Here is a 13,922-nt window from a genome sequence, read left to right as displayed (position 1 = left end):
TGGTCATTAAATTATTCAAAAGTTTTCATTTAAGGCATTGAGCTATTAAAATTGTTGTTGCATGACTTTCTCTGTTCGCACTAGAGGTGCTCATGAGCTGGGCGGCCCGGCCGAAATATGGGAGGGTTTGGGTAAAAATATAGGCCCGAAATATGGGATTGGGCAAAAAAACAAGGCTCGTTTAGAAAATGGGCCGGGCCTCGGGCACCACTTTTCGGCCCGGCCCGATATAATAAATATATTTATTTTTTTAATTTTAAAATATTTTTTACATACTTTTTTAATTTTAAAATATTTTTAAAATACTTTTTTTAATTTTTTTAATTTTAAAATATTTTTAAAATACTTTTTTTTAATTTTTTTTAATTTTAAAATATTTTTAAAATACTTTTTTTTAATTTTTTAAAATTTTTAAAATAAAAATGGGTCGGGCCTGGGCTTATGATTTTTTCCCGGGCCGGGCCTGGGCAAAATCTTAGGCACATATTTTGGGCCGGGCCGGCCTAGGACCCAGGCCGAAATTTTTTATGGGCCCAGCCCGGCCCGACCCATGAGCACCTCTAGTTCGCACCACCCACACTAATCGAAAGTTATCCTCTTTCACTTGTTCAAGTTAATATTTTTTATGAAACAATTTTGAACGTCACAAATTTGCAAACCAAAATTCAAACAATTTTCTTCTCCGATCATTAACACTAACCATTAGATCAACTCAAATCTAATATATGTTTTTCTACCGTACCGGTCATTAAATCATTGCTTGGAACTCACTAGCCGGACTTAAAAAAGAAAACTTAACAACCCAATGACTTAAATAACAACTTTCGAATAGCTTAGTAACAATTAAAGTACCATGGAGGCCCTTGTGCTAAGAGTCAAATTGCATTTTGGCCCCTCTATTAAAAAATAGGCAAATTAGTCCATGTACATTAAATCAAAGAGTAAATTGATCAATTCTGTTAAAAGTTTCATCCGTTTGTACTGTTAAAAAATAGCATGATTGATAGAATAACCATATTGTGACAGGTGGCGTGCCATGTGTACCTCCTGTTGACATACAAAGACCAATTTTTAATAGTAAATATGAATAAAATTTTTAACAAAACGATCGATTTGCTTTTTGACTTAGCATATGAAGGATAATTTGCCCATTTTCTGAGTAGAGAGATCAAAATACAATCCGACTCCTAGTATAAGGGCCTCCATAATATTTTTACCGTTCAATGGCTTAAATTAAAATATTTGAATAATTTAGTGACCATTTTATAAATTTTTTAAAATTAAGTGATTAAAACATAAATTTATTAATATTTTAGTGATATTGAATATAATTTATCTAAAATATTTTCCCACCCACTCTTCCATCCAATACCCATAAATAAATTTAGATACAATCAATTTCAAAATGGACCAGTTGTTGCCATGCCGACCATGATTGCATTTTATAGTACCAACTACCAATAAACTATTTGTTGTTTTTCTGCCCTTTTTATTCCTATGTTTTTAAGGGAATAATGATTGGATAACAATATTTCTAAATTTTGTCATACATAACCATTGGAGGAGTTCATAGTTGTACTTAAGTTTATATTTTTCAATCTTGATAAGCTTGACTCGATTTGTTTTGTTATTTATAATAATATAAAAATGGATTTCATGTCAACATTTTTATAATTAAATTTAAATAAAAATATATTATTATTTTTGTTATATTTAATTAGTAAAACAGATTCTTTTAAGTTGGTTTAGCTCGATCACCGGCCAAAATTTTTTTAAATCAAGTATCGATCCAATCCGTGAATATCTTTATTTACCATTCAGCTTCATTAGAAGAGTGCACTATCACTTTTCTTAAAAAAAAAAATTGGTAGATTAAGGAACTCGAAAAAAAAATCACCCGCATGAGATTTTGGCATTCTAGGAAGCAACATAAATTATCATTGGATTTCAAGAAGATTTACCCGAGATCGTATTTACTCAAATCTTATAACTCCAAAATCAACTCTTCAAACTTGGACTTAGACCTGTCCAAAGGTTAAGCAATCCACTCAGCACGGTGGCCTGACTTGAATCAAATCAGGCTTAGACTTTGAGTTGGCTTGGATTCAACTTTAACTTTTTTTAAATTAAATTTAATTATAGAACATATAAAATATCAAATAAAAATATTTTTTAATATTTTATAAAATTTTAAACCAATGGGCTCAAAAACCGGCTTGAGCTTGAAATACGCAGTATTAGTGTATTATTGCATCGGTGGCCCGTTACAAATAGAAGTTGAACAATATCCATCATTAAACTACCCATTTGTCGGAGAACGGCAGAAAAAAGAACCCTAAGCAGACACGTTTGGTTGGAGCCCACCGCCCATCGTTATTTAATTATTTACAAAATAATTTATAATTAAAAAAAAGAAAAAGAAAATGAGGGAAATATATCCAAATAATAAGCAAAACTCAAACTAATGAATGAAGAAAGGGTCCACTACGAATTTGCTTTAGGTCAGTCAAAGCAATATATTTCGCCATAATTCAAGGATGGACACATATGAGAGGACTTCCTTTGCTTAGACTTGGACTGCATTATATTTCAAGTTTTTAACCCTAAAGTTTCTTTTTCACTAAATTAAACATATATGTATATACTTTTTGAAATTAAAATTATATTAAATCAATTTTTAAATTGCTTGACATGCTCCGTCGACCCGTGTTCTATATAAAATTACTATTTTACTCTTCCATATATATAGTTATTACAAGAATAAATTTATAATAATTTTTTATAAAAAAAATTCATTATGTTTAAATATTTATTTCTCTTTAAAACTATCGAAAATATTAAAAATAGTTAGTACAAATTAAATTAAAATGGAATGACACAGGGTGAAAATTAATGCATCCAACATCCATAAAGATAATAGTAATTTTTAAAATTACATATTTACAATAGAGTGAGACGAGTGGTAGAACAGACTATACCAACTATAAAACGATGGTGGATTGCTTCCCGCTTCTCTCCATTGCCATTCTTCCTCACACTGTTATACCATGAAGATTTCTCCAACTCCAAACAAGCCCCACCTTTAGGAATTGAAGCATCATTTGGGTTATCAAATCCTACCCACTCCACCTCATGGGGCCGACCATCATCGTCAATCCATCTATATTTGAGAACAACTAACATGGATAAAAAAAAAGATTGTGTCGACTAGGGATGTATTCAGCTTGGTTCGGTTCGATTTTTAGACAAAAATTAAATCGAATCGTTCCATTTGGTTTTTCACTTTTGAAACTGAAACTGTATAGAATAAAAACCGAAATATTCAGTTAGTTTTGATTCAACAATTCTTTTCAATTTTGGGCTTTGTCAAAAAAAAAAACAATATTACCTTGTTTTGGCTCAAAAAATTCTAATATTATAATTTTTATTTTTTTCACAACCATCATAATATATGCTCTAGATTCATTTATACATTTATAAAGTGAATTAAATAATTAAATTAATATCATAATCATTTTAAGTTAAGCTATTAAATTGATAAATCATTAAAAGTTGTTAAAAGAAAATCTAATACATAAATCATCAGTATATCTAATAGTTTTCCGTGTCATAGTTTTATTAGTTTAATTAGTTTTAACTGAGTGATTACAATATTCCATATAATTGATTAAATTCATAACCATCAAACATATATAATTGTGAAAAGTTGTTTCTTTTATAAATAAAATATTATAAAGTTTGATAAACTATTTTCCTAAAATTATAATTATGCTTATAATTATAATTATTATATTTAAGAAACGATTCACTTAATAAAACTACATTTTTATGAAATATTTCCATAACTTTATCTTTTTGTATGATCATGTTTAGTTAATAATAATAATAGGATTAAATGAATTAGTCAAAACGGGTTTAAACATAGATTTTTTCTCCATATAAAATTTAATTCAACTTCGAACTTTAAAGATAAAATCCATGCGTCGGATCGTTATTAGAGAAGCTTAGCCATAGGTTAAGAAATAAACTAACCAAGCCCATACATATGCCGCCACGTACACAATCGTCTTCTACATTTTTAGTCAGCTTTTGTCGTACCGACCATTCTTACCTCGTCTTGTAATGGAAACCAGGTGTTGTTTCTCCTATACAAAAACGCCACGTTCCAACACCAAACCCACCCCTTTTAATACCGGACAAACTAACAGTTAAATGAACGTTATCCAGTTTTACGACAAATTTCCACCGACTTCTTTTCTCTTCTAATTAATATAATAATCCGCCGTCGTTTTCATGTTTCTTTTCTTTATAAAAGAAACGATCCTAAATGACTCCTTTTGTGGAGATTTAAGAATATGGGAGACGATGATGAACATAATAGTAGCAGTACTGATCAAGGAAGGAAAGAGGTGGATATTTACCCTTTAAGTTGTTACTATTTTGGATCTAAAGAAGCCATTGTTTTCAAGGATGAAACGGTGTCGGATCGTATTACTAGGATGAAATCCAAGTACTTCTTCTTCCCCCCTCCCCCCACATCTTTATATATATATGTTCATTTGGCTTACTTTTAACTTTTTTTTTTGTTGGTTCTCAGTTATGCTGCTTATGGATTGAGGACATCGGTAGAAGCTGTTCTTCTGGTTGGTTCTTTTTCTCTACTCTTTTTCTGGGTTACTGTTTTTATTAGGTTAAGTTATGATTTTGTTGATTATCTCAAATACTTAACCCCGTTAATTATGTTAAGTTTAAATGTTGATACATATTTTTTTACTGAAATAAAAGTAAAAATATCATAAATGTCTCTGTATTAGTCTCTATACATTAAATTAAATAATAAACTGATTTTTTAGTTAAAAATTCTATCCATTTGTATGGTTAAAAATCGGTTCATATATGTCAGCATGATGTACACATGACACGCTACATGTCACTGTTTGGTTATTCCATAATCATACTAATTTTTAACAGTATAAATGGATGAAATTTTTAATAAAATAATCAATTTATATTTGATGTAATACATAAAGAGTGAAATGTAATCTGATTTTTAATATAAAAGTACTTTATGAAATTTTAGTAATTTCCATGTATGAGATACTTTGTTGTTATTCTTAAATACATATTGAAAATAGGGTTGGGCTTCAAATTTTTTAAATCGGGTCATGACATGACCATGGTGAGGTCTAGGAGTAGCTCTGTTATGACAAGTGTATTAAGCAAAAGTGGGTTGAATCAGGTGGAGTTGTTCAAACACCCTCATTTGTTGCTGCTCCAACTTAATAACTCCATCTTTAAGCTTCCTGGTGGTCGTTTAAGGCCAGGTGAAACAGGTAAGCTGCTACATTTTTAATATATATATATATATAACAGAAGCTTGACTTTGATCGAGTGAATCTTTCTTGGGCTACAAGGCAATGTTCTAAGGGTTCATTGAGCCAAAAAAAATTGAGCTGAATTTTGCAGATATTGATGGACTAAGACGTAAGCTTTCCAACAAGCTTTCCGCGAGCAGGGATGGCAACGAAACAGAATGGGAGGTAAACGTTAGATATTGAATTTTTCAGTTTTATTTGATAATTGGTATAATGTTAAATTTAACCCCCAATTTTTATATTTTTTTGTCAATTTAATTTTTATTTTTTTTCAAACTAAATTTGGTCTCAACCTTTAGAAAAAAAAGTCAAATTTGACCATTAATATTTTAAAAAGAGTCTTGCTTTTTAATAGAAATACTAACTAAAAAAATATTGTATCTCACATGGCAATCCACGTGTACTTCGGGGCTTTTTTTTTTGAATTTTTAAAAACTTCTTATATATTTTTTTCAATTTTGAAATTTTTTTATAATTTTTAAAAACAAATAATATTGTGTCAACATGAAGTACACGTAGGTTGCCATGCTAACATCAGTGAAAACTATCTATAATTTAGTCAGTATTTTTGTTAAAAAGATAATTTGATTCTTTTTAAAAAGCTGAAGACTAAATTTTGCATAAAAAAGAATAAGGGTCAAATTAACAAAAGATGCAAACATTGAGGACTAAATTTAACATTATGCCTTGATAATATTTAGTTGGATTTTATTAAAATTCGATAAAGTATAAATATACTTCATAGTTAGGAAATCTTAATGAATAGAGGTTTTTTTTTTTTGTGGTGTTGACTTGTATGGAGCTATGTTTAAAATTTTTGTCTCATATTTGACATGAATTCAAATCCTGTCACCTCATCCCTCACCTTGGATATTGTATAACAAAAATTGTAGTAACATGATTTTGTTAAATGATAAATTTAATAAAAAATTAAAATTAAAATATTAAACGATAATTTTATAATTTTTCATAATTGGATATGATATGAAAAAAATCAAAATGTTGTCAAATATGTTATAGGTGGGAGAGTGTCTAGGCATGTGGTGGCGACATGATTTCGAAACACTGTTGTGTCCCTACTTACCACCCACCGTTAAAAAGCCCAAGGTATTTTGTTACTACATTATTACACAGCCCTTATTGCATGCAATGTTTAATGTCTTTTTTCTTAGTTTTTAGTGATGAATCTCTTTTTTTTTTTTTAATTGCAGGAGTGCACCAAACTCTTTCTTGTCCGGTTGCCGGAGAGTCGGAAATTTATCGTACCCGAAAACCTAAAATTGCTTGCGGTTCCGTTGTCCCAGGTTCATGAAAATCACAAGGTACGAGGTTCAAACTATAAATTGTAACTCTAAATTGGTGCTTGAACATATAGGGGTGAAACTAGAAAGTTGTTTTAAGGGCTAGAAATTAATAATAAATTTTGGGAGCAAAGAGTAATTTTATCATTATACTAATTTGTGGTTTTTTAAAAATTTAATAGATTATATAGAAAATTTTCTATTTTTGGGGTGAACCCCTCCCTCCACCCTAGGGATGACAGGGCGGATTTTTGCTTACCCCAAATCCAACTTGAAACTTGAACAATCCTATTATTTTTAAGTTTATACTTAAACTTAAAATGTATTTATTTATCTATTGTAACAATTTAATATACATACAAGGGGTTTTTTTCATAAATATCTCAAGGCGATGATGAATTTACCTCAAACCCGACCTTAATTCTGACCCAATTATTTTTCATAATTTCACCCGATTTACCCCAAATTCAAATTTTCAAAAAAAATCTGAACCTAACAAATTAGGTGGATTTGAAATCCGTCAAATTCAGATTTTTTTTGCCATGCTTATGCTCCGTTGCTTTGACATTCAATTAAAATTTGCTGCAATTTCACTGCAATGTTTTAGGGGTAGCTTTAACATATGTAGTATTTTCAGTCAAATTGTCGTTTTGGTCAATATATTACGTTTGAATTTGAGATTTAGTTATTATATTTTAATTTGATATGATTTTATGCATGTATCATTAGTTAGTCCAAATAATTAAAGGATAAGATAACATTTAGCTCCTGAACTTGGCATCTATTCACAACTTGGTCCTTGAACTTTTATTTGGTCAACATCGTTCTTGGAATTTAGTAACTTTCCCCAACTTTGGTCCCTATTATGATGTGGCATTTTGAAATTGTGCCATGCCATCAACTATAAAGAATATAATTTTTTAGGTGATGACGTGGTACAATATCATGCCAAAATTGAAAAAAAGTTGTCAAAGTCCATAACTACCATGGAGTAAAAAAATAATCAAGGACTAAGTTGTGAAAATTTGCAAAATTCAGAGACTAAATATTACTCTATCCCAATAAATAACAACATTAACTATTATTGTTAAAATATTGACATAGATTTTTTTTTCTTAAAAACACCCCTTCAATCTCATTATGCCAATTTGGTTTTTTTTTTTTGTGTTGAATGGGTTATTCTTAAAAAAAAAATCAATGTCATATTTTGAACGGGACTAACTAATAATATTATAAAAATAAAGATATTAAATTATGTCAAATTAAAGTATATGGATTAAATATCGAATTTAAGTATAATAAAGGGACTAAAATCAAATTTGAACCATGTTTTCACCATATTTCTTGTGATTTCCTTTTTTGTAGACATATGGAACGGTAATATCAGGAGTGCCGCAATTGCTGTCCAAATACTCCATCAACATTATTGATATTTAGAATATGAATATATAGGTACAGCAACTGCTATAAGTTTTTTGTAATTATCATGAAAATACGAAAAACACTTGTGTTTGTGTATATATATATATAAATAATAGTTTAACTAATTAATTTGAAGTTTAAATAGTTCTGATTCGGAGTTTATTTGTGCTATAATAATTTTATTATTTATTTTAGCTTTTAGTTCGTTTGTGCTATAACAGTTTGATTCTATACTTGACGGGTTACTCAAACATGTATTTATACTTGTAAACTTTAAAAAAAATATATTATGTTTAGCTTCAAATTTGCCTAGTCTAATCCCATTTATATATTATAAAATATTAAAAAAACATTTATATAATTTTAATTATAATTTGTATCTATGATTTAAAGGTATAGATATTAAAATTACATATGAGATTTTGTTTAATGTGTAATTCAATACATTAATTTTCATTCGGTGGAATTATGTAAAGGAAACTTTAATTATGATTCATAAGCACACATGAAATTTTAATTTTCATTTAATTATGCACATTTTAAGAAATAAATATATACATATTGTTAGAAGTTGTGTGACTTAAATTCTTGTTAAAATAAAATACGAGTGTAAGATAGGGGGATCTATAAGGGTGAAGGCCGAGGGGCGTGGGGGCCTCCACCTCGCGGTACGGGATAGGCTGTACAAGTGAAATTCGTATAAAAGTTTATGTCATCTATTTGATGTTAATTAGAATAAGGTGTTTTAATCTTACTGCATTACTTCTATTTGACTTTGATTAGAATATTGTTTTACAAACCTATAAATAGATGTAGTCTATACTCTTATTATATTAATCGAATTCAATATAGTGAATTTTCTTATTCTCTACCCATGGTTTTTTCCAGAAAGGGTTTCCACGTAAAATTTTATGTGTTCTATTTTTTTATTTTTCTTTGCGATATATTGCCATTATCGACGTTCTATTTTTCACAAATATTTTTATATTGAATTAATATATTTATTTGTATATATAATATATAATTGTAGCATGCCAATAACACTGTCTTTAGTTTGTGAAAATTGAATAAAATTAAAATTTTATGTATAATGATTAAATTATTTTTAAAACGAATCAAAGAAAAGCCATTTTGTCGCCTTTTTGTGAGTTCTAGTTTAGACAAAATTAGGTGTGTACCAAAAAAGATTTTTCCAATTTTGTCGTGATTCTGGGTGCATTTATTTTGGTAAATTACACCATTAGTTACTAAATTATAAATAAGTTTTTGTTTTAGTTATTTAATTAAAAAAAGTTATAATTTGGTCACTAAACTATTCAAAAAAAATTCATTTAAGTCATTGAACTATTCAAAAATTTTTATTTGAATCACTAAGTTGTTAATTTTTTTTTAAAGTTTCATCAAGCTTCAAAAGATGATTTGATAATTGGTATGGTGGATCAATACTTATCGACAAGTAGAGGGACATACATCTAAGTAGATCTGACAGTCAGTATCGGAGATTGGAGAAAAAAATCTGTTTGAATTTTGGTTCGCAGATTCGTAACATCCAAAGTTGTTTCATGAAAAAAATTGAATTGTAAAAGAAAAGGATAAGAAAAACTTTCAATTTGTGCAGGTAGTGCGAAAAGTGAAAGCCATAAAGCATTGATTTTAACAACCCAACGACTCAAATGGAAACTTTTGAATAGTTCAGTGATCAAATTGTAACTTTTTTAGTTAAGTGACCAAAATGAAAACTTACTCATAGTTTAGTAACTAATAGTATAGTTTACCTTAACATTTTTAGTTTATCTTGATTAAATTTCTTTAGATAAACTCTCTTAACATTGTTTTCTCTATTTACTAGACTCAAATTCAAAATTTTATTTAAAAAACGATCAACTTCTTAGTACTCGATTTAACTAATCCAATTCGAATAACCAATTTCTCCTTCCCTTGTGGTCATGATATAATAGTAATATTATATACAATTGTTTAAGTCCCTTCCAATTTGAAATATAATTCAATTTTTATTCAAATGCTCGATATTTATAATTGATTAACTTAAATCTCCATTTAAATTTGTTAGTATATATTTTTTAATGTTAGATTTTTTTTAAACTTAATAATTTCAAATATTTTTCTATTTATTGAATTTGTAAACATAATATATATTTTTAATATTTAATAAAATATTATATATTTAGTTTTCATATGAAATAAATTACATAACTTGTATACATTAATTCACATATTACGGGATAGGAAAATCAAGTCGGGGCCTCCTAGACTTCTAACATTGAATATACTATTGGTTAAAATATGCCGCAAGTCTCTATACTTTTCAAAAATTAAAAATTTAGTCTCTATACTTATATTTTATGGAATTTAGTTTCTTACTTTTCAGATTTCAAAATTCAGGTTTAACTTTTAACATTGTCAAATTTTTTGGTTAAATTCGTTGTTGTGATATTTTCCAAAAAAAAAACCTCACTTGGTAGTCATGTAATTAAAAAAGGACTTTGTAATTAACTTGAATTTAACAAAAAATAGTTAACAGTGTTTATAGTTAGACTTGAAATTTGAAATCTGAAAAGTAAAAAAACTAAATTCCATGAAATATAAGTATAAAGATTAAATTTCTAATCTTTGAAAAGTATAGAGACTTGTGACATTTTTTAACCTATATTCGTTTTGGTATTCTTCATGTTCGTTTTACGAGTCATGTTCGGGATTCGTGACTACCTCTCCTAACAATGTTGTCTCCAAGATTCAAACATGCGTTTTTCCGTTGGAAATACAATGTAAGGGTGTATTTAGTTCGGTTTTTGGATAAACATAGAACTGAACCACTCCATTCGGTTTTTCATTTTTGAAACCAAAACCGTATTGAATAAAAATCAAAATATCCAAAACCGATAATGGTAGTTCGGTTTGGCTCGACGATATCAAATTTGGACTTTGTAAAAAAAAAAACAATATCACCTTGTTTTGGGCCCAAATTTTTTTCACAACAATCTCTAGATTCGTTTATACATTTATAAAGTGAATTAAATAATTATATTAATATCATAATCATCAATAAGACTATTTAAAAAATCATTTTAAGTTGAGCTATTAAGTTGATAAATCATTCAAAGTTGTTAAAAGGAAAGGTAATACATAATCATCAGTATACCTAATATTTGTCCGTGTCATTTTTTTACTTAGTTTAATTAATTTTAATTGAGTGATTACAATAATACCATATAATTGATTAAATTCATAATTATCAAATATATATAATTGTGGAAAGTTATTTCTTTTATAAACAAAATATTATAAAGCATAATAAATTATTTTCTTAAAATTAGAATTATATTTATACTTATACTTATAATTATTATATTTAAGAAATGATTCGCTTATTCTAATATAAAACTACACTTTTATTACGAAATATTTCCATAATTTTATAATTTTTATGATCCTATTTACTTGTTTTTTATAATAATAATAATTGAAATGGTTAATTTATTATCCTATAGGACTATTCCTTTAAACATAGATTTTTTTTCATTCAATTTTATTTGGATAAAATGGATTCCATGTGTAAAAATCGAATCCGAATAAAATTATGCGGTTTGGGTGATAACACCAACCCAGAATTGAACCGAATAATACAAAATATGAACCGAACTAAATATCTCAGTTCAAATCGATTTTTTAATTTTCTTGGTTTCTTTACTTAACTTGATACAATGTAACTTACAATTACACCTAATCACTTGTTAGTTGGACATTAAAAATTGAAACACAAATTCAATCCAGTGCCTAATTTTTAGGCTCAAACTTAATATTTTATCTAAACCATCTTTAAAAAATACAACAAACATTTGAATACAATTAACAGAATTGAGGTTAAAAAGGTGATTTAACATTTATGTTACACCATTTGTGGGCAATCAGAAAAGTGTAGCTACTAAATATGGGGTGGACCACCTCCAGCTGGTGGGGAGTAATGCCGGCTATGCCCTGTTGGTGCAGCAAGGCCAGCCAATTGGTGCCCTTTCCAACATTTTTTTCTTTATAAGTACAGATGAGGATAAGACCGACGCATGTGAATCGCCATAAATATGACCTTTCCCTTGTTAACCCAGAGTTCCTCAATTCTTGGCCCGATTCCGATTCCGAGTTCGATAGTATTTGTATTTTTTGCAAATCCATCGGTATATCAATTTAGAGTAAAGGAAAGACCTAGTTGATTCGAAATCAGACTTGATGGTTTTTGAATAAGTTATTTAATTGGAATTAGATCGATGGTCGAATTAGTTGAATTGAAAATTGTTAGTTTAACCGATTTAACCATCAGTTCAATTTCGAACACATTGGTTTTTTTATCTGATGTGATATTTGCATTTGATAAAAGTTATACATGTTGGTTTTCAAGAGTATCGACCTTAATTTTTAGTATTTAATTTAAATTTTTTGATTCATTTAATAAAAATTAATTGCTAATGGGATTGGATTGGCTGGTCAAACTGATTGGATCAAAATTGCTAGGAGCATCGGTTCAGGGCAAGAGAAAAAATAGGTGACTGGAAATCAAACCAGGCTAGTTTTTTTTTTAATAAATTATTTAGTTGAAATCGAATCGGTGGTTGGACTAGAAACCAATGGCATGACCGGTTCAATCGCTTATCTGGTTCCAAAAACATTGGTGCTTTTATCCAATGTGGTATTTGTATTTGGTAAATTTTATACATTTTGATACTCAAAAGTATTTAATTTAGATTTTAGGGTTAATTTGATGAAAGCTAATTATTAATATTATTGGTTTTAAATTTTTATGATATTTTCGGGTTTTAAATTTTAAATTTTTATGATATTATTAGTTATTTTAAATTTTTATCAAATTAAACCTAAACTCAAATTAAACAATATCAACTCGAATTAGTTAATATAATATTTGCTAAATGCATGTACCATGTAAGAATAAAGTGTCAAACTTAGATACCAAATGCTGTATTAAACTTTTCATTTTATTTTAACTATAGTACGTAACTTTCGGTATTTTGTAGTTATATTGGGTTAAATATAGAGTTGAATTCGATTGAACTTTTAAATAGTAGAAAAACTCTCCCAACTAATTTTTCCATCCACAAAAATAAAACTTGAAATCTTACCTTAAAAAAAGTCTAATTCAATAGTGATCATTTATTGTAGCATAACATAATCCATTTAAAACAGGGTAAAAATACTATGGAAGCCTCTGCCCTAGGAATCAGATTGAACTTTGCCCATTCTACTTTTAAAAAAATGGGCAAATTAGTTTTTGTACTTTAGATCAAAGAGCAAATTGATCTTTTTTGTTAAAAATTTTATCCATTTGTATTGTTAAAAACTAGCGTGACTAACGGAATAACCCGACAGAGACATGTAGCATCTGTGGAAGAGCCACATGAAGTGTCACAAAGAAAATATAAAAAAATATTAAAAATTATATAATTGGTGTATTCATCCCATAAAATATTTAAAAGTAGATTTATAAAAAATTTGATTCCCCGAAAATTTTGAAAAAGTCTTGTCAAAATCTTTGAAAAATAATTATTTTATATAAAAATAAATGAAACTCTCTCCACCTACTAAAATCTAAAAATCCCTAATCTTTTTATTTTCTTCCAACACTTATCACTATAATTTTTGAATTTTTCTTATTCTCTCACACTCTCAATATAGATGTTCAATCTTTCAATACTTTCAAATGAGTCTCTCTAATTTGGTAATAACTCTTATTTTTCAAGCTTTATTTATTAACCTTTAGAAAGTTAGGATTGCAGCTTTTCTCGTGATAGACTAGGAT

At 28.1% G+C, this 13,922-nt stretch overlaps 1 protein-coding gene across 1 annotated transcript; it reads left to right on the top strand.

Annotated features, from left to right (window-relative positions):
* The first annotated feature begins 4,218 nt into the window (after positions 1-4,218).
* LOC107932259 (pre-mRNA cleavage factor Im 25 kDa subunit 1) lies at positions 4,219-8,233 on the top strand. The gene is made up of 7 exons (XM_016864229.2): positions 4,219-4,510; positions 4,598-4,643; positions 5,240-5,333; positions 5,467-5,540; positions 6,396-6,482; positions 6,587-6,697; positions 8,042-8,233. The coding sequence occupies exons 1-7, from the start codon at positions 4,356-4,358 to the stop codon at positions 8,111-8,113; spliced, it is 639 nt and encodes a 212-aa protein (XP_016719718.1). The 5' UTR covers positions 4,219-4,355; the 3' UTR covers positions 8,114-8,233.
* The last annotated feature ends 5,689 nt before the right edge of the window (positions 8,234-13,922 follow it).

This window comes from Gossypium hirsutum, chromosome D07 (genome assembly GCF_007990345.1).
Source record: "Gossypium hirsutum isolate 1008001.06 chromosome D07, Gossypium_hirsutum_v2.1, whole genome shotgun sequence".
NCBI classification, from domain to species: Eukaryota; Viridiplantae; Streptophyta; class Magnoliopsida; order Malvales; family Malvaceae; genus Gossypium; species Gossypium hirsutum.
The sequence above is the reverse complement of the archived record's forward strand: the minus strand, read 5'-3'. Positions and strand labels throughout refer to the sequence as shown.